Raw genomic sequence first — 20,037 nt, forward strand, 5'->3', positions numbered from 1 at the left:
CTGCACACGTGGATCAGGAAGTTAGGAAATAACATGCTGAAACAAACCCGGAGTTCATGCTTTCACCATCTTCAGCATATTCAGTAGCATATTCAACCACAAGAGCCAGGGATGTTTCAACATAGAGAAAGGGGAAAACCAGGTTTTAGTTTTTAAAGAGAAAGTGTTTGTCCAGAGATAAAGGATCCTAGCAGACTGCCAATGACCTTTGGCTGTCTGTAAAGGTCTGAACTAGCTTGTGGTGTTTGCCCAAGAACCCCCACTGTGTTCCTAACATGATGGTAAGGGTTTTTAAGGAATATGTTGCTCTTCTCATGGGCTCAAAACAGATCTAACTTCTCTCCCCCCTCTTTTCTCTCTCCCATATCTCCTTTCGTCCATCCCTCTACATTTCTTTCTCTACCTCCAACCACCTCCCTATAGAGGAAGGCAGAGGAAACCACTATCACCATTGATGACCGTCCTCTCCACGAGACCTCGAGAACCTCCCGTGCTGCTAAGCTCTTCTCCCACACCCCTCCCTCCAAGACTACCCCTCCCTCACAGGGGGTGTGTCCTAGCAGCCACCAATCACCCTGCTGTCACTCCCCTTCCAGGAGACCACACCCCCAGAACCTTCTAAACCCCGCCCCCAGCCCTGCGGCTGCAGCCCCGAGATCCCCAGCTCTAAGCCCCGCCCCCTCACACCGGTCAAAAGTAGTGGAGAGAGGGGAAAGAGAGGGGCAGCCGCCTCAGGATTACCCACAATCCTTTGAGCCAGGTGAGTTTGGATGGATGGACTGATGTCTGAGCTGTATGTTTCCTGGCTCACTCTGACCCTGTTACACACAAGTAGCCCACGCACTCTGACCCTGTCACACACAAGTAGCCAACCCACTCTGACCCTGTCACACACAAGTAGCCAACCCACTCTGACCCTGTCACACACAAGTAGCCCACGCACTCTGACCCTGTCACACAGAAGTAGCCCACTCACTCTGACCCCGTCACACACAAGTAGCCCAGGCACTCTGACCCTGTCACACACAAGTAGCCCACGCACTCTGACCCTGTCACACACAAGTAGCCAACCCACTCTGACCCTGTCACACACAAGTAGCCCACGCACTCTGACCCTGTCACACACAAGTAGCCCACGCACTCTGACCCTGTCACACACAAGTAGCCCACTCACTCTGACCCTGTCACACACAAGTAGCCCACGCACTCTGACCCTGTCACACACAAGTAGCCCAGGCACTCTGACTCTCTTGAGCTTTAGTCTCTGGCACTCTCTCTTGTGCTTTAGTCTCTGGCACTCTTTCTTGAGCTTTAGTCTCTGGCACTCTCTCTTGAGCTTTAGTCTCTGGCACTCTCTCTTGAGCTTTAGTCTCTGGCACTCTCTCTTGAGCTTTAGTCTCTGGCACTCTCTCTTGAGCTTTAGTCTCTGGCACTCTCTCTTGAGCTTTAGTCTCTGGCACTCTCTCTTGAGCTTTAGTCTCTGGCACTCTCTCTTGAGCTTTAGTCTCTGGCACTCTCTCTTGAGCTTTAGTCTCTGGCACTCTCTCTTGAGCTGTGTCTTTATGTCTGATATAGTATTCATCAACACCCCTAAAATACAGACACAAGAGGATAGACAGAGTTGGTCTTCTCCCTGATTCCCTCTGCTCTGTGGAGAAGAGACAAGAAACACTGGAACATTTCATCTGTTCCCAAGGTTATGGGCTGTACCAGCCTCCATTTACTACTGAGATCAAAGAGGAGGGAGAGAAGGAGAGAGAGCGAGAGAGAGAGGGAAGGAGGAGGGAGAGCGAGAATGTGTGTGAGAGAGAAAGCAAGAGAGGTAGAGGAGTAGCGGGAGAGAGAAACATTTATAGAGAATGGGTGAAATAAGGATATGGAAAGAAAGGTGGAGACCAGATAGCAGTAGAGGTGTTGAGAGAGGAAAGATAAGAAACCCCTACACCCCAGGAGAGAGAGGATGATGCTGTAGGAAAGATAAGAAACCCCAACACCCCAGGAGAGAGAGGATGATGCTGTAGGAAAGATAAGAAACCCCAACACCCCAGGAGAGAGAGGATGATGCTGTAGGAAAGATAAGAAACCCCTACACCCCAGGAGAGAGAGGATGATGCTGTAGGAAAGATAAGAAACCCCTACACCCCAGGAGAGAGAGGATGATGCTGTAGGAAAGATAAGAAACCCCTACACCCCAGGAGAGAGAGGATGATGCTGTAGGAAAGATAAGAAACCCCTACACCCCAGGAGAGAGGGGATGATGCTGTAGGAAAGATAAGAAACCCCTACACCCCAGGAGAGAGAGGATGATGCTGTGGGAAAGATAAGAAACCCCAACACCCCAGGAGAGAGAGGATGATGCTGTAGGAAAGATAAGAAACCCCTACACCCCAGGAGAGAGAGGATGATGCTGTAGGAAAGATAAGAAACCCCTACACCCCAGGAGAGAGAGGATGATGCTGTAGGAAAGATAAGAAACCCCTACACCCCAGGAGAGAGAGGATGATGCTGTAGGAAAGATAAGAAACCCCTACACCTCAGGAGAGAGAGGATGATGCTGTAGGAAAGATAAGAAACCCCAACACCCCAGGAGAGAGAGGATGATGCTGTAGGAAAGATAAGAAACCCCAACACCCCAGGAGAGAGAGGATGATGCTGTAGGAAAGATAATAAACCCCAACACCCCAGGAGAGAGAGGATGATGCTGTAGGAAAGATAAGAAACCCCTACACCCCAGGAGAGAGAGGATGATGCTGTAGGAAAGATAAGAAACCCCTACACCCCAGGAGAGAGAGGATGATGCTGTAGGAAAGATAAGAAACCCCTACACCCCAGGAGAGAGGATGATGCTGTAGGAAAGACAAGAAACCCCTACACCCCAGGAGAGAGAGGATGATGCTGTAGGAAAGATAAGAAACCACTACACCCCAGGAGAGAGAGGATGATGCTGTAGGAAAGATAAGAAACCCCTACACCCCAGGAGAGAGAGGATGATGCTGTAGGAAAGATAAGAAACCCCTACACCCCAGGAGAGAGAGGATGATGCTGTAGGAAAGATAAGAAACCCCTACACCCCAGGAGAGAGGGGATGATGCTGTAGGAAAGATAAGAAACCCCTACACCCCAGGAGAGAGAGGATGATGCTGTAGGAAAGATAAGAAACCCCAACACCCCAGGAGAGAGAGGATGATGCTGTAGGAAAGATAAGAAACCCATACACCCCAGGAGAGAGAGGATGATGCTGTAGGAAAGATAAGAAACCCCAACACCCCAGGAGAGAGAGGATGATGCTGTAGGAAAGATAAGAAACCCCTACACCCCAGGAGAGAGAGGATGATGCTGTAGGAAAGATAAGAAACCCCTACACCCCAGGAGAGAGAGGATGATGCTGTAGGAAAGATAAGAAACCCCAACACCCCAGGAGAGAGAGGATGATGCTGTAGGAAAGATAAGAAACCCCTACACCCCAGGAGAGAGAGGATGATGCTGTAGGAAAGATAAGAAACCCCAACACCCCAGGAGAGAGAGGATGATGCTGTAGGAAAGATAAGAAACCCCTACACCCCAGGAGAGAGAGGATGATGCTGTAGGAAAGATAAGAAACCCCTACACCCCAGGAGAGAGAGGATGATGCTGTAGGAAAGATAAGAAACCCCAACACCCCAGGAGAGAGAGGATGATGCTGTAGGAAAGATAAGAAACCCCTACACCCCAGGAGAGAGAGGATGATGCTGTAGGAAAGATAAGAAACCCCAACACCCCAGGAGAGAGAGGATGATGCTGTAGGAAAGATAAGAAACCCCAACACCCCAGGAGAGAGAGGATGATGCTGTAGGAAAGATAAGAAACCCCTACACCCCAGGAGAGAGAGGATGATGCTGTAGGAAAGATAAGAAACCCCTACACCCCAGGAGAGAGAGGATGATGCTGTAGGAAAGATAAGAAACCCCAACACCCCAGGAGAGAGAGGATGATGCTGTAGGAAAGATAAGAAACCCCTACACCCCAGGAGAGAGGGGATGATGCTGTAGGAAAGATAAGAAACCCCTACACCCCAGGAGAGAGAGGATGATGCTGTAGGAAAGATAAGAAACCCCAACACCCCAGGAGAGAGAGGATGATGCTGTAGGAAAGATAAGAAACCCCTACACCCCAGGAGAGAGAGGATGATGCTGTAGGAAAGATAAGAAACCCCTACACCCCAGGAGAGAGAGGATGATGCTGTAGGAAAGATAAGAAACCCCTACACCCCAGGAGAGAGAGGATGATGCTGTAGGAAAGATAAGAAACCCCTACACCTCAGGAGAGAGAGGATGATGCTGTAGGAAAGATAAGAAACCCCAACACCCCAGGAGAGAGAGGATGATGCTGTAGGAAAGATAAGAAACCCCAACATCCCAGGAGAGAGAGGATGATGCTGTAGGAAAGATAATAAACCCCAACACCCCAGGAGAGAGAGGATGATGCTGTAGGAAAGATAAGAAACCCCAACACCCCAGGAGAGAGAGGATGATGCTGTAGGAAAGATAAGAAACCCCTACACCCCAGGAGAGAGAGGATGATGCTGTAGGAAAGATAAGAAACCCCTACACCCCAGGAGAGAGAGGATGATGCTGTAGGAAAGACAAGAAACCCCTACACCCCAGGAGAGAGAGGATGATGCTGTAGGAAAGATAAGAAACCCCTACACCCCCGGAGAGAGAGGATGATGCTGTAGGAAAGATAAGAAACCCCTACACCCCAGGAGAGAGAGGATGATGCTGTAGGAAAGATAAGAAACCCCTACACCCCAGGAGAGAGAGGATGATGCTGTAGGAAAGATAAGAAACCCCTACACCCCAGGAGAGAGGGGATGATGCTGTAGGAAAGATAAGAAACCCCTACACCCCAGGAGAGAGAGGATGATGCTGTAGGAAAGATAAGAAACCCCAACACCCCAGGAGAGAGAGGATGATGCTGTAGGAAAGATAAGAAACCCCTACACCCCAGGAGAGAGAGGATGATGCTGTAGGAAAGATAAGAAACCCCAACACCCCAGGAGAGAGAGGATGATGCTGTAGGAAAGATAAGAAACCCATACACCCCAGGAGAGAGAGGATGATGCTGTAGGAAAGATAAGAAACCCCTACACCCCAGGAGAGAGAGGATGATGCTGTAGGAAAGATAAGAAACCCCTACACCCCAGGAGAGAGAGGATGATGCTGTAGGAAAGATAAGAAACCCCTACACCCCAGGAGAGAGAGGATGATGCTGTAGGAAAGATAAGAAACCCCAACACCCCAGGAGAGAGAGGATGATGCTGTAGGAAAGATAAGAAACCCCTACACCCCAGGAGAGAGAGGATGATGCTGTAGGAAAGTCAAGAAACCCCTACACCCCAGGAGAGAGAGGATGATGCTGTAGGAAAGATAAGAAACCCCAACACCCCAGGAGAGAGAGGATGATGCTGTAGGAAAGATAAGAAACCCCTACACCCCAGGAGAGAGAGGATGATGCTGTAGGAAAGATAAGAAACCCCAACACCCCAGGAGAGAGAGGATGATGCTGTAGGAAAGATAAGAAACCCCAACACCCCAGGAGAGAGAGGATGATGCTGTAGGAAAGATAAGAAACCCCTACACCCCAGGAGAGGATGATGCTGTAGGAAAGATAAGAAACCCCTACACCCCAGGAGAGAGAGGATGATGCTGTAGGAAAGATAAGAAACCCCAACACCCCAGGAGAGAGAGGATGATGCTGTAGGAAAGATAAGAAACCCCTACACCCCAGGAGAAGTGTGAAGCCTGTTGTTCTTTGATTCTGCAAAGAATATTTGAAGCAAGGATGGACCCATAGTCTATGTGTCTATGTGTGTCTGTGTGTGTGTAGGAAAGATGTCTATGTGTGTCTTTGTGTCTATGTGTGTGTGTGTCTGTGTGTGTGTGTTTATGTGTGTGTGTGTGTGTCTATGTGTGTGTGTGTGTCTGTGTGTGTGTGTGTCTATGTGTTTGTGTCTATGTGTGTGTGTGTGTGTGTGTGTGTGTGTGTCTATGTGTGTGTGAATGTGTCTATGTGTGTGTGTGTGTGTCTTTGTGTCTATTTGCCTATGTGTCTATGTGTGTCTATGTGTCTATGTTTGTCTGTGTCTATGTTTGTGTCTATGTGTGTGTGTGTGTGTGTGTGTGTGTCTATGTGTGTATGTGTTTGTGTGTGTCTGTCTCTGTGTGTGTGTGTGTGTGTGTGTCTATGTGTCTGTGTGTCTGTGTGTGTGTGTGTGTGTGTGTGTGTGTGTGTGTGTGTGTGTGTGTGTCTGTATGTGTGTGTCTATGTGTCTGTGTGTCTGTGTGTGTGTGTGTTTGTGTCTATGTGTCTGTGTGTGTGTGTGTGTGTGTGTGTGTGTGTGTGTGTGTGTGTGTGTGTGTGTGTGTGTGTGTGTGTGTGTGTGTGTGTGTGTGTGTGTACTATATGTGGGAGGTCAGAGACATTTCAGACAGACCCTCCTTATCTTGCCAAGGTCCTTGAAAGACAGTAGGCTGAAGGATATGCATTTCTCTGGTGGCGTTGTCAGGGGGTGGAGGGATACCATCAATAACAGAGTTGGGTGGTGACAGGGCTTGCACTGCAATCACAACCAGACAGCAGGGTGTCATCAATAACCCCCCCCCCCCACACACACACATTTAGCCTAGATGCACAAATTGCTGGGATGCCCTATCTCCTGCTACCTGTACACTTACTGTAGCCATGTCCCCAACTATTGTAGCTCTCTGCTGCCTTACTGATTGATTGATTGATTATTAGTCTTGACTAAAGGAGTTTATATTCTTTCTCTGTCTCAGATCTTCCACCAGGTTACACCTATCCAGAAATCGCCATGCGTTACAAGGCTGGTCCTTCCCTAGAGGAGGCCCGATTTGCTGAACATTCTGATCTGGAGGTGGAGCCAGCTGAACCCTGCCCTAAGCTCCGCCCACACACCACAAGGATTGTGGAGAATGAGGATGCGGAAAAAGAGAAGAAGGAGAACAGCTGCACAGTTGTAGAATCTAGTGGAGTTGTAGAAAGGGAACGAGAAGGAGCAGAGGTGGATGGGCAATCAGTATCTGAGCCCCCACTATTTGGAGTGAAGACCCCTGAAATGGTGCCTTGTCCTGCTCAAGTTTCAAACTCATCCTCAACCCCATCCCCAGACTCAGTTCCAGCTCCAGCCCCAGTCTCTGCTTCTGAGGATGCCCAGAAAGGAGAGGTCTTTGTGGGCAGCCTGGCTCAGCCAGCTGGCTTGAGAGACTCACAACCAGCAGAGGAGAAGAAAGAGGAGGAGAAGGAGGAAAGTTCAGTAGAGTTGAAAGATAACCACATACCAGATTGTACTGTTTCCCTGGAACTAACTATACATGGGGAGAAGGAGGAGAGAGAGAAGTGTAAGGAGGAGAAGGTAGAGAAGGATGAGAGAGAGAAGAGTAAGGAGGAGGAGGTAGAGGAGAAGGAGAGAGAGAAGAGTAAGGAGGAGGAGGTAGAGGAGAAGGAGGAGAGAGAGAAGAGTAAGGAGGAGGAGGTAGAGGAGAAGGAGGAGAGAGAGAAGGGTAAGAAGGAGGAGGTAGAGGAGAAGGAGGAGAGAGAGAAGGGTAAGGAGGAGGAGGTAGAGGAGAAGGAGGAGAGAGAGAAGAGTAAGGAGGAGGAGGTAGAGGAGAAGGAGGAGAGAGAGAAGGGTAAGAAGGAGGAGGTAGAGGAGAAGGAGGAGAGAGAGAAGGGTAAGGAGGAGGAGGTAGAGGAGAAGGAGGAGAGAGAGGAGAGTAAGGAGGAGGAGGTAGAGGAGAAGGAGGAGAGAGAGAAGGGTAAGGAGGTAGAGGAGAAGGAGGAGAGAGAGAAGAGGGAGGAGGTAGAGGAGAAGGAGGAGAGAGAGAAGGGTAAGAAGGAGGAGAACGTAGAGGAGAAGGAAGGGGGTAGAAGGAGTCAGAGTGAAGCCTCTGTGGAGTTACTAAGCAGCCCCCAGAATTCTCCAGCCCCAACCCCAACCCCAACCCCAACCCAAGCCCCAACCCCAGCCCCAACCCCAGCCCCAACCCAAGCCCCAACCCCAGCCCCAACCCAAGCCCCAACCCCAGCCCAAGCCCCAACCCCAGCCCCAACCCCAGCCCAAGCCCCAACCCCAGCCCCAACCCAAGCCCCAACCCCAGCCCCAACCCAAGCCCCAACCCCAGCCCCAACCCCAGCACCGTCCTCTACCCTCAGTGATGATCCCTGCATCTGGAGTCTGGAGCTTCTCATCGCTGCGGCGCTGTGTGCCACTCGGGATGACCGCTACCCCGTTATGCTCCCCTCCACCACACCGCTGCCTGCCCCACGCCCACTCCCACACCGAGGCATGGAGATACTGGGAGAGTTGGCTGAGCTGGGGATACTGCAGAGGAACAGGGAGAAGGAGAGAGAGACAGGAGGTGAGTGGAGAGAAAATGTGTGAGAGCACACACATTCACACACACCACACACACTGACTGTGTAACTTCCTTCCTATGTTCTCTGTTCAACTCCAAAGATCAAATGTTTCCCTGGAGGATGAGATGTAGTTGGGGGAGAGGGGGAGATGGGGTGGATTTGTATGGGAAAGGGGGGGTGGATGAGGAGAGGGGGAGAGGGGAAATGGATAGATAGGAGAAACATACACAATACAAGAATGTTAGTGTCTCATCCCTCCCTCCATCTCTCCCTCCCTCCCTCAGTCCATCTCTCCCTCCCTCCCTCAATCTCTCTCTCTCTCCCTCCCTCCCTCCCTCCAGGCTCTGGAGTGTTGCTTGACTAATTAGAAGCTCTTGTTAAAACAGTTCTACTTTAAACAATTCATATTTTCCCCTTGTCCCCCTGAGAGAACATGTTTTTATTTACACTTGTGTGTGCGTGTGTATAAACTGTTAAGTTATCCCAGATGAACCACACTGGCTGCGCTTTTCTCCATTTGTCGTTGTTTCTTCTTATCATTTATAAAAGCCATGTAATGGTCTGTGTAATTCCTGCCTGATGACAGAATTAAGTGCAAATAATTATTAGGTGCGGCACAGCTTTGTGTGTGGCGGGCGGGCGGGCGGAAGGTATCGATCTGTGGCGGCCTTCCTCGGGGCGGCTAAACTAGGCCTGTTGATGTCAGTGGTGATGTCATCCAGTCAGGGGTAACCAGAGCCTCTCATTGGCCCAGAGATCTGACAGACGAGACTCCGCTGTCCTCTACCAACCAGGACAAGATACATCTTACCTTCCTTCCTTCCTTCCTGTCTCTCTCTCTCTGTCTCTCTGTCTCTCTGTCTCTGAGGGTATTGGGTAATTCATTATTTCATTAACTCTCTCTTTATCCCACTGTTTCTCACTTTCCCTCTCACTCACACTCTTTCTCTCCATCCCTTACTTTCTGTTCCTTCTCCCAGCCCTCCTCTCTTTTAATATATTATGTGTGCCCTGCCTGTTCTATGGTTTGAGCTTACACACAGCTTTGTAATATTGTAAGTGAATAGCCGTTCAGCTCCAGGGGTCCAGCTGTGAGCGGGTCAGTAGTAAAACCAGACACTGCTCCTTATTGGCCTAGCAGACACACCCCTTTCTCTCTCTTTCTCCTCTATCATCCATCTCTCTCTTCTCTTCTGCTCTGTCGACTGGTCTAAATGTCTCTTGCTCACTCACCTTCCCTCCCTCTGCCTTCTCCTTCTTTCTCCTGCTATGCCCTCTCCCTATCTCTCCCCCCCCTTTTTCACTTTAAGGGCTTTATTGGCATGGGAAGCATATGTTTACATTGCCAAAGCAAATGAAATAGATATGAACAAAAGTTAAAAAAAATTTTTTTTTACAGTAATCATTACACTTACAAAAGTTCCAAAAGAATAAAGACATTTCCAATGTCATATTATGTGCAAATAGTACAGAAGGGAAAATAAACAAACAAAAATATGGGTTGTATTTACAATCTCTCTCTCTCTCTCTCTCTCTCTCTCTCTCTCTCTCTCTCTCTCTCTCTCTCTCTCTCTCTCTCTCTCTCCAGTTCTCATGGTTGTGTCTTTATGTGCATGGCAAGACACACATTCCCATACGTCCCATCAGACACACACACATCCCTCCGTGGGGACATCCCTCAATTGACTTTATTGACATGGCAAGTTCATTATTACTTACATTGTCAAAGTGTACATATCGAAAAATAAAAATAAAATATATATTTATATATAAATAAATGGTGGGACCAATAGCAATAATAATAGTAGTAGTGGACATGGGATTACCATTAACAACAACTACAACAACAATATTAATCAGAACAACAATACATTAAAGCGATGGTAGTAGACCAGTGTCAACATGACTGAGAAGACACATGACCTGGTATGAAAGACAAAACAAAACAAGATGGGAAATATTAGCGACATTACATTGCACTTTTCACTGGCTGTCCCTCAGGTTGTGGCAGGAGGACACATATTTGGCTGCCAAAACTGCACATTTTGGCTTTTCACCCAATAAATATTTGATTTTTTCTTCATCTTTATAGTTTCAAATTCTTTGTATTGAATTATAATTTTGGGAAAGAAATATTCTCTTAGGTCTGAGTATTTGTCACAGTGTAATAGGAAATGCAGCTCTGTCTCTACCTCTCCCCTGGAGCAGAGTGATCACAGCCTGTCCTCTCTGGGCAGCCAGGTTTGTCTGTGACGACCAGTCTCTATAGCCAGCCTGTCCTCTCTGGGCAGCCAGGTTTGTCTGTGACGACCAGTCTCTATAGCCAGCCTGTCCTCTCTGGGCAGCCAGGTTTGTCTGTGACGACCAGTCTCTATAGCCAGACTGTCCTCTCTGGGCAGCCAGGTTTGTCTGTGACGACCAGTCTCTATAGCCAGCCTGTCCTCTCTGGGCAGCCAGGTTTGTCTGTGATGACCGGTCTCTATAGCCAGACTGTCCTCTCTGGGCAGCCAGGTTTGTCTGTGACGACCAGTCTCTATAGCCAGCCTGTCCTCTCTGGGCAGCCAGGTTTGTCTGTGACGACCGGTCTCTATAGCCAGACTGTCCTCTCTGGGCAGCCAGGTTTGTCTGTGATGACCAGTCTCTATAGCCAGCCTGTCCTCTCTGGGCAGCCAGGTTTGTCTGTGATGAACGGTCTCTATAGCCAGACTGTGCTAACTGAGTCTGTCCTCAGTGTTTTCCTCAGTTTTCTATCAGTCACAGTGGTCAGATAGTCTGCCACCAAGTACTGTCTGTTTAGAGACAAATAGCATTGAAGTTTACTTTGATTTTTTATGGTGTCTTTCCAATAGGTGATATATTTTCCTTTTTGTTTTGTGATGATTTGGTTGGGCCAGATTTTCTGAGTGCTGTCCTGAGGCTCTATGGGGTCGGTTTGGGTTGGTGAACTGAGCCTCAGAACCAGCTGGCTGAGGGGACTCTTCTCTTGTTTCATCTCTTGACATTGTAGAGCTTTGTAATGGAATGTTTTGGGATCACTTGTTTTTAGATGGTTGTAAAATTTCATGGCTCTTTTTTCTATTCGAATGAGGAGGGGGTATTGGCCCAATTCTGCTCTACATGCGTTATTTTGAGTTTTTCTTTGCACTTGCAATACAGTCTTGCAAAACTCTGCATGCAGTATTTTGATTGGATGTTTGTCCCATTTGGTAAATTCATTGTTAGAGATTGGACCCCATACTTCGCTGCCATATAGAGCAATTGGTTCTATAACTGATTGGAACATTTTGAGCCAGATTCTAATTGGAATTTCGATTTTGATGTTCCTTTTAATGGCATAGAATGCTCTTCTTGCTTTGTCTCTCAGCTCATTCACAGCCATGTGAAAGCTACCTGTGATGCTGATATGTAGTCATAGATATGTGTAGTTTTTGGTGTGTTCTAATAGAACTGTGTCCAAATAGAATTTATATTTGTCATCCTGATTTCCGGACCTTTTTTGGAATATCATTATATTCGTTTTTTTTTAGGTTAACGGTCAGAGCCCAGGTCTGACAGAACCTGTGAAGACGGTCTAGGTGCTGCTGTAACCCCTCTTTAGTCGGAGACAATAGCACCAGGTCATCTGCGTACAGCAGACACTTGATTTCAGTGTTGTGTAGGGTGATATCAGGTGCTGCCGATTATTCTAATGTTTTTGCCAATTCATTAATGTAGATGTTAAATAGTGTTGGACTTATTGGGCAGCCCTGTTTAACTCCCCGTCCCTGAGAGAAGAAGTCTGTTTGCTTGTTGCCAATTTTAACCTCACATTTGTTTTTAGTGTACATTGATTTAATAACATCATATGTTTTCCCTCCAATACCACTTTCTATTAGTTTATAAAAAAGACCTTTGTGCCAAATTGAATCAAATGCTTTCTTGAAATCTACAAAACACGAGTAGATTTTGCCTTTGTTTTGGTTTACTTGTTTGTCAATTAGAGTGTGGAGGGTGTAAATGTGGTCTGTTTGCCCTAATTTTTTAGAAATCCAATCTGGCTTCTGCTCAGGACGTTGTGTTTGTCAAGGAAATTATGTAGTCTGCTATTTATAATACTGCAGAGAATTTTCCCCAAGTTGCTGTTAACGCAAATTCCTCTGTAATTATTTGGGTCAAATTTGTCTCCATTTTTATAGATTGATGTGATCAATCCCTGGTTCCAAATATCAGGGAAAATATCTGCAGTGAGGATAATGTTGAAGAGTTTGAGTACAGCCAATTTGAATTTGTGGTCTGTATATTTGATCATTTCATTTAAAATACCATCAGCACCAGAGGCCTTTTTGGGTTGGAGAGTGCATAGTTTTTCCAATAATTCTTCTTCTGTAATTGGGGTATCCACAGGATTCTGATAGTCTTTGACTGCTGATTCAAGGATTTGTAATGTTTCTTGTATATCTTTTTGTTCTGGGCTCTTTGTTATATTGCTGTAGAGGTTTGCAAAGTGATTTCTCCACATATCCCCATTTTGGATAGCCAATTCCTCATGATGAGGTTTGTTTAATTTATTCCAATTCTCCGAGAAGTGGTTTGATTCTATGGATTCCTCAATTCCATCCAGCTGATTTCTAATGTGCTGTTCCTTTTTTGTTCTTAGGGTGTGTTGGTATTGCTTCAGTGTTTCCCCATAGTGAAGGCGTATATTTTTGTTGTCTGGTTCTCTGTGTTTTTGATTCGATATTTTTATCAATGACTTTCTTAGATTTTTGCAATCATTATCAAACCATTTTTCATTATCTGTTATTTCTGGCTTGCTCTTATGCTTCTTTAGATTAGCCAAGGAGGCTAATTTGTCAAATATAAAGTTTATTTTCCAAACGGCCAAATTTACACCTTCATTGCTGAAGGAGAATGTTAAGGCTAAAAAGTTGTCCAGGAGAGATTGTATTTTTTGGCTACTAACTGCTTTTTGGTAGATGTCTGTACTGTTTGCACTCCATCTATAGACCTGTTTAGTACCACGTAATTTATTGGGCCGTGATGCTTCATGGTTGGGTTCCGCTCTTCTCAGAGACACTGTGATTTTACTGTGGTCTGAGAGAGGTGTTATTGGGCTGACTGTGAAGGCTCTGAGAGACTCTGGTTTGAGGTCGGTGAGGAAGTAGTCTACAGTGCTGCTGCCAAGGGAGGAGCTATAGGTGTACCTACCAAAAGGGTCCCCTCTCAGCCTACCATTGACTATGTACAGACCCAGTGTTTGACAGAGCTACACGAGCTGTACTCCATTTTTGTTTTTCACTTTGTCATAGTTGTTTCTGTGGGGGTATGTGGGGAGGGAAAGGTTGTTGCTTCCTGGTAGGTGGTTATCCACATGACTGTTAATAGTATCTTGTTCTTCTGCTGTTCTACCATTCAGGTCTCCACAGACCAGTACGTTGCCTTGAGCCTGAAAGTGACTAGTCTCCTCCTCTAGAGTGGAGAAACTCTCTTCATTGAAGTAGGGTGACTGAGGGGGGAATGTATGTGGCACAGAGGAAGACATTTTTATCTGTCAAGACAGCTTCCTTGTTGATTTTTAACCAGATAAAGAATTCTCCTGTTTTGATCAATTTGATTGAATTAATTAGTTCAGATTTATACCATATTAGCATTCCCCCTGAGTCTCTGCCCTGTCCTGAGTCTCTGCCCTGTCCTGAGTCTCTGCCCTGTCCTGAGTCTCTACCCTGTCCTGAGTCTCTGCCCTGTCCTGAGTCTCTGCCCTGTCCCGAGTCTCTGCCCTGTCCTGAGTCTCTGCCCTGTCCTGAGTCTCTGCCCTATCCTGAGTCTCTGCCCTGTCCTGAGTCTCTGCCCTGTCCTGAGTCTCTGCCCTGTCCTGAGTCTCTGCCCTGTCTGATTCCTTTTAATTTAGTGGGTGGTATGATTATCTCCCTCTAACCTAGTGGACAGCCAGTGGAAACATCACCTCTGCACCATGTTTCCTGTAGTACTAGAATATCAACATCAGCAATTTCTTTCAGGAAGTCTGGGTTTCTGCTCTTTAGCCCAAAAGCAGAGGACTTCAAACCTTGTAAATTCAAACATGCAACGTAGAAAGATTTCATAACTGTTTTTTCTTTACCTTCAAAATGACACAAACACTCACAATCCAACAAGAATTATTAGATTTTTCAATTAACGTAAACTCTTATTATGCAAATGTGACGTGTTTATCATTTAGGATAGCATTTGTGTCATGCCACTTGGGTGGATGTAGTGTGAGGATGGTGGAGTTCTTGTGCTCAGCTTACCATGACCCTCGGCCTATCAGATGTGAGCATAGTAGACTCAGCATTTGTTTAATGTCACTCATTTGGTTGGTGGGGGCTGGGCCAGTTTCTCCTCTCACAGCCTGTGCGTAGCTCTGCCTGCTGTGCTGTGGCTCCTCCAGGTGTGGGTCGGCGGTGGGGGGGAGGGGGGTGGGAGGCCTCGTCTGGGTGGCTCTGAAGCTGGGCTGGGGTGGTCTGTGCTGCCTGCGCTGGCTGTGGTGGGCATTGAGGTTGGTGGTGCTGTGGTCGTGGCTGGGGGGTCCAGGGTGCTGGTCCGGGGTGTTGTCTCGGTGATCTCGGCGGGGTGGAGATTGCTCCGCTGTTCCTGGGTGGAGAGGTCGGGCTGCGGTTTAAAGCGACGTCCTTGAGAGTCTTGGCAAGGATGGGGACTGTCTCCCTGTACAGGTGAACATGGTCATAGAGACAGTCCAGATGGAGGGTGGGATGGTGGGCCAGGTGTACATTGGGTCGCAGGGCACAGTCCCGGGAGAGGCTGGCGTTTATTCTTTGGATTGTGGCAGGGTGGAAGTCCTTCCTCTGTAGAAGGGTTGACACCACGATTCTTGAGTTGGGGAAGATTGCGGAGGTCTTCTCAATCACTCCCCGTAGTGAAGTGTCCACCCTCTCCTGCTGAGCACGCAGGTCGTTGCTTCCGGTGTGTATGATTATGTGGCTTGGCGACCCAAGATGGGCCTTATCAAGCAGCTCCATGGCACTCTGCGTTGTTGGGCACCACACCATTCTCCTTTTGTGTCTAGGGAAAAGTTTCTTCTCCTGAACAAACTTCCCATTTGAGTCCATCAACAGGACGATGTCAGCCAGTGTTTCTTCTGGACTGGAGGGGGCAGAGGGGGGGCTGGTGGGTGTTGGAGCTGGGGTGTGGCTGGTCTGTGCCGGTGCCGCTGTCAGTGGGAGGCTGTTCTGTGGGTTGGGGAGGAGGGGTGCAGCAGGCAGGGCTGGGGAAGCCTGGCTGGTTGAGCTGGGCTCCTCTGCTGTGTGAGGGCAGGTCATAGAGTGGTGGTCTAGCTGCTCCTGCAGCCTGTCCTCTGTTCTCTTTCTCTCCTGCAGCCTGTCCCTCTGTTCTCTTTCTCTCATCCTGCAGCCTGTCCTCTGTTCTCTTTCTCTCCTGTAGCCTGTCCTCTGTTCTCTTTCCTCCTGTAGCCTGTCCTCTGTTCTCTTCTCTCCTCAGCCTGTCCTCTGTTCTCTTTCTCTCCTGCAGCCTGTCCTCTGTTCTCTTTCTCTCCTGCAGCCTGTCCTCTGTTCTCTTTCTCTCCTGCAGCCTGTCCTCTGTTCTCTTTCTCTCCTGCAGCCTGTCCTCTGTTCTCTTTCTCTCCTGTAGCCTGTCCCTCTGTTCTCTTTCTCTCCTGCAGCCTGTCCTCTGTTCTCTTTCTCTCCTGTAGCCTGTCCTCTGTTCTCTTTCTCTCCTGTAGCCTGTCCTCTGTTCTCTTTCTCTCCTGCATCTTGTCCTCTGTTCTCTTTCTCTCCTGCAGCCTGTCCTCTGTTCTCTTTCTCTCCTGCAGCCTGTCCCTCTGTTCTCTTTCTCTCCTGCAGCCTGTCCTCTGTTCTCTTTCTCTCCTGTAGCCTGTCCTCTGTTCTCTTTCTCTCCTGTAGCCTGTCCTCTGTTCTCTTTCTCTCCTGCAGCCTGTCCTCTGTTCTCTTTCTCTCCTGCAGCCTGTCCTCTGTTCTCTATCTCTCCTGCAGCCTGTCCTCTGTTCTCTTTCTCTCCTGCAGCCTGTCCTCTGTTCTCTTTCTCTCCTGCAGCCTGTCCTCTGTTCTCTTCTCTCCTGTAGCCTGTCCCTCTGTTCTCTTTCTCTCCTGCAGCCTGTCCTCTGTTCTCTTTCTCTCCTGTAGCCTGTCCCTGTCTTTTCTCTCCTGTAGCCTGTCCTCTGTTCTCTTTCTCTCCTGCATCTTGTCCTCTGTTCTCTTTCTCTCCTGCAGCCTGTCCTCTGTTCTCTTTCTCTCCTGCAGCCTGTCCTCTGTTCTCTTTCTCTCCTGCAGCCTGTCCCTCTGTTCTCTTGCTCTCCTGCAGCCTGTCCCTCTGTTCTCTTTCTCTCCTGCAGCCTGTCCCTCTGTTCTCTTGCTCTCCTGCAGCCTGTCCTCTGTTCTCTTTCTCTCCTTCAGCCTGTCCCTCTGTTCTCTTGCTCTCCTGCAGCCTGTCCTCTGTTCTCTTTCTCTCCTGCAGCCTGTCCTCTGTTCTCTTTCTCTCCTGCAGCCTGTCCTCTGTTCTCTTTCTCTCCTTCAGCCTGTCCTCTGTTCTCTTGCTCTCCTGCAGCCTGTCCTCTGTTCTCTTTCTCTCCTGCAGCCTGTCCTCTGTTCTCTTTCTCTCCTGCAGCCTGTCCTCTGTTCTCTTTCTCTCCTGTAGCCTGTCCTCTGTTCTCTTTCTCTCCTGCAGCCTGTCCTCTGTTCTCTTTCTCTCCTGCAGCCTGTCCTCTGTTCTCTTTCTCTCCTGCATCTTGTCCTCTGTTCTCTTTCTCTCCTGCAGCCTGCAGCCTGTCCTCTGTTCTCTTTCTCTCCTGCAGCCTGTCCTCTGTTCTCTTTCTCTCCTGCAGCCTGTCCCTCTGTTCTCTTTCTCTCCTGCAGCCTGTCCTCTGTTCTCTTTCTCTCCTGCAGCCTGTCCTCTGTTCTCTTTCTCTCCTGTAGCCTGTCCCTCTGTTCTCTTCTCCTGCAGCCTGTCCTCTGTTCTCTTTCTCTCCTGCAGCCTGTCCTCTGTTCTCTTTCTCTCCTGTAGCCTGTCCTCTGTTTCTGCTCTCCTGCAGCTGTCCTCTGTCTTTCTTCTCCGTAGCCTGTCCTCTGTTCTTTCTCTCCTGCAGCCTGTCCTCTGTTCTCTTTCTCTCCTGCTGCCTGTCCTCTGTTCTATTGCTCTCCTGCAGCCTGTCCTCTGTTCTCTTTCTCTCCTGCAGCCTGTCCTCTGTCTCTTCTCTCCTGTAGCCTGTCCTCGTTCCTTTCTCTCCTGCATCTTGTCCTCTTCTCTTTCTCTCCTGCAGCCTGCAGCCTGTCCTCTGTTCTCTTTCTCTCCTGCAGCCTGTCCCTCTGTTCTCTTTCTCTCCTCCTGCAGCCTGTCCTCTGTTCTCTTTCTCTCCTGCAGCCTGTCCCTCTGTTCTCTTGCTCTCCTCCAGCCTGTCCTCTGTTCTCTTGCTCTCCTGCAGCCTGTCCTCTGTTCTCTTTCACTCCTGCAGCCTGTCCTCTGTTCTCTTTCTCTCCTGCAGCTTGTCCTCTGTTCTCTTCCTCTCCTCCAGCCTGTCCTCTGTTCTCTTGCTCTCCTGCAGCCTGTCCCTCTGTTCTCTTGCTCTCCTCCAGCCTGTCCTCTGTTCTCTTGCTCTCCTGCAGCCTGTCCTCTGTTCTCTTTCTCTCCTGCAGCCTGTCCCTCTGTTCTCTTGCTCTCCTCCAGCCTGTCCTCTGTTCTCTTTCTCTCCTCCAGCCTGTCCTCTGTTCTCTTTCTCTCCTGTAGCCTGTCCTCTGTTCTCTTTCTCTCCTGCAGCCTGTCCCTCTATTCTCTTGCTCTCCTGCAGCCTGTCCTCTTTTCTCTTTCTCTCCTGCAGCCTGTCCTCTGTTCTCTTGCTCTCCTGCAGCCTGTCCTCTGTTCTCTTTCTCTCCTCCAGCCTGTCCCTCTGTTCTCTTTCTCTCCTGCAGCCTGTCCTCTGTTCTCTTTCTCTCCTGCAGCCTGTCCTCTGTTCTCTTTCTCTCCTGCAGCCTGTCCCTCTGTTCTCTTTCTCTCCTGCAGCCTGTCCCTCTGTTCTCTTTCTCTCCTGCAGCCTGTCCCTCTGTTCTCTTTCTCTCCTGCAGCCTGTCCCTCTGTTCTCTTGCTCTCCTCCAGCCTGTCCTCTGTTCTCTTGCTCTCCTGCAGCCTGTCCTCTGTTCTCTTTCACTCCTGCAGCCTGTCCTCTGTTCTCTTTCTCTCCTGCAGCCTGTCCTCTGTTCTCTTTCTCTCCTCCAGCCTGTCCTCTGTTCTCTTGCTCTCCTGCAGCCTGTCCCTCTGTTCTCTTGCTCTCCTCCAGCCTGTCCTCTGTTCTCTTGCTCTCCTGCAGCCTGTCCTCTGTTCTCTTTCTCTCCTGCAGCCTGTCCCTCTGTTCTCTTGCTCTCCTCCAGCCTGTCCCCTGTTCTCTTTCTCTCCTCCAGCCTGTCCTCTGTTCTCTTTCTCTCCTGTAGCCTGTCCTCTGTTCTCTTTCTCTCCTGCAGCCTGTCCTCTGTTCTCTTTCTCTCCTGCAGCCTGTCCTCTGGTCTCTTTCTCTCCTGCAGCCTGTCCTCTGTTCTCTTTATCTCCTGCAGCCTGTCCCTCTGTTCTCTTTCTCTCCTGCAGCCTGTCCTCTGTTCTCTTGCTCTCCTGCAGCCTGTCCTCGGTTCTCTTTCTCTCCTGCAGCCTGTCCCTCTGTTCTCTTTCTCTCCTGAAGCCTGTCCCTCTGTTCTCTTGCTCTCCTCCAGCCTGTCCTCTGTTCTCTTTCTCTCCTCCAGCCTGTCCTCTGTTCTCTTTCTCTCCTCCAGCCTGTCCTCTGTTCTCTTTCTCTCCTCCAGCCTGTCCTCTGTTCTCTTTCTCTCCTGCAGCCTGTCCTCTATTAGTGAGGTCAGGTCGTTATTACGGCTCAGCCTGTCTTTTTGGAGCTCTCTCACCTCCTTTGTTAGATCAGCCAGCTCTCTCTTGAGTCCATCTCTCTCTTGCTGAACCTCTTTCAGCTGTGTTGCAAGGCTGCTGTCCTGCTCTGTCCTCACCTTGATTAGGAGCTCCTCTAAGGTGTGGTTGTCTGGTTGAAGTTTACACCTTGGTTAGGAGATCCTAAAAGGTCTGGTTGATGTTAACACCTTGGTTAGGAGCTCCTCTAAGGTGAGGTTGATGTTTACACCTTGGTTAGGAGCTCCTCTAAGGTCTGGTTGATGTTAACACCTTGGTTAGGAGCTCCTCTAAGGTGTGGATGTCTGGTTGATGTTAACACCTTGGTTAGGAGCTCCTCTAAGGTCTGGTTGATGTTAACACCTTGGTTAGAAGCTCTTCTAAGGTCTGGTTGATGTTAACACCTTGGTTAGGAGCTCCTCTAAGGTGTGGATGTCTGGTTGATGTTAACACCTTGGTTAGGAGCTCCTCTAAGGTCTGGTTGATGTTTACACCTTGGTTAGGAGCTCCTCTAAGGTGTGGATGTCTGGTTGCTGTTACACCTTGGTTAGGAGCTCCTCTAAGGTCTGGTTGATGTTAACACCTTGGTTAGGAGATCCTCTAAGGTCTGGTTGATGTTAACACCTTGGTTAGGAGATCCTCTAAGGTCTGGTTGATGTTAACACCTTGGTTAGGAGCTCCTCTAAGGTGAGGATGTCTGGTTGATGTTAACACCTTGGTTAGGAGATCCTCTAAGGT

At 48.7% G+C, this 20,037-nt stretch overlaps 1 protein-coding gene across 1 annotated transcript in view; it reads left to right on the forward strand.

Annotated features, from left to right (window-relative positions):
- bahcc1b (BAH domain and coiled-coil containing 1b) overlaps positions 1–20,037 on the forward strand; it is a 143,055-nt gene that overhangs the window by 85,781 nt on the left and 37,237 nt on the right. The window contains exons 9-11 of the mRNA XM_029699279.1: positions 424–760; positions 6,816–7,447; positions 8,141–8,414. Of these exons, the coding sequence (XP_029555139.1) occupies positions 424–760; positions 6,816–7,447; positions 8,141–8,414 (1,243 nt within the window). The remainder of the gene's footprint in view (positions 1–423; positions 761–6,815; positions 7,448–8,140; positions 8,415–20,037) is intronic.

Source organism: Salmo trutta, chromosome 18, assembly GCF_901001165.1.
Source record: "Salmo trutta chromosome 18, fSalTru1.1, whole genome shotgun sequence".
NCBI lineage: Eukaryota > Metazoa > Chordata > Actinopteri > Salmoniformes > Salmonidae > Salmo > Salmo trutta.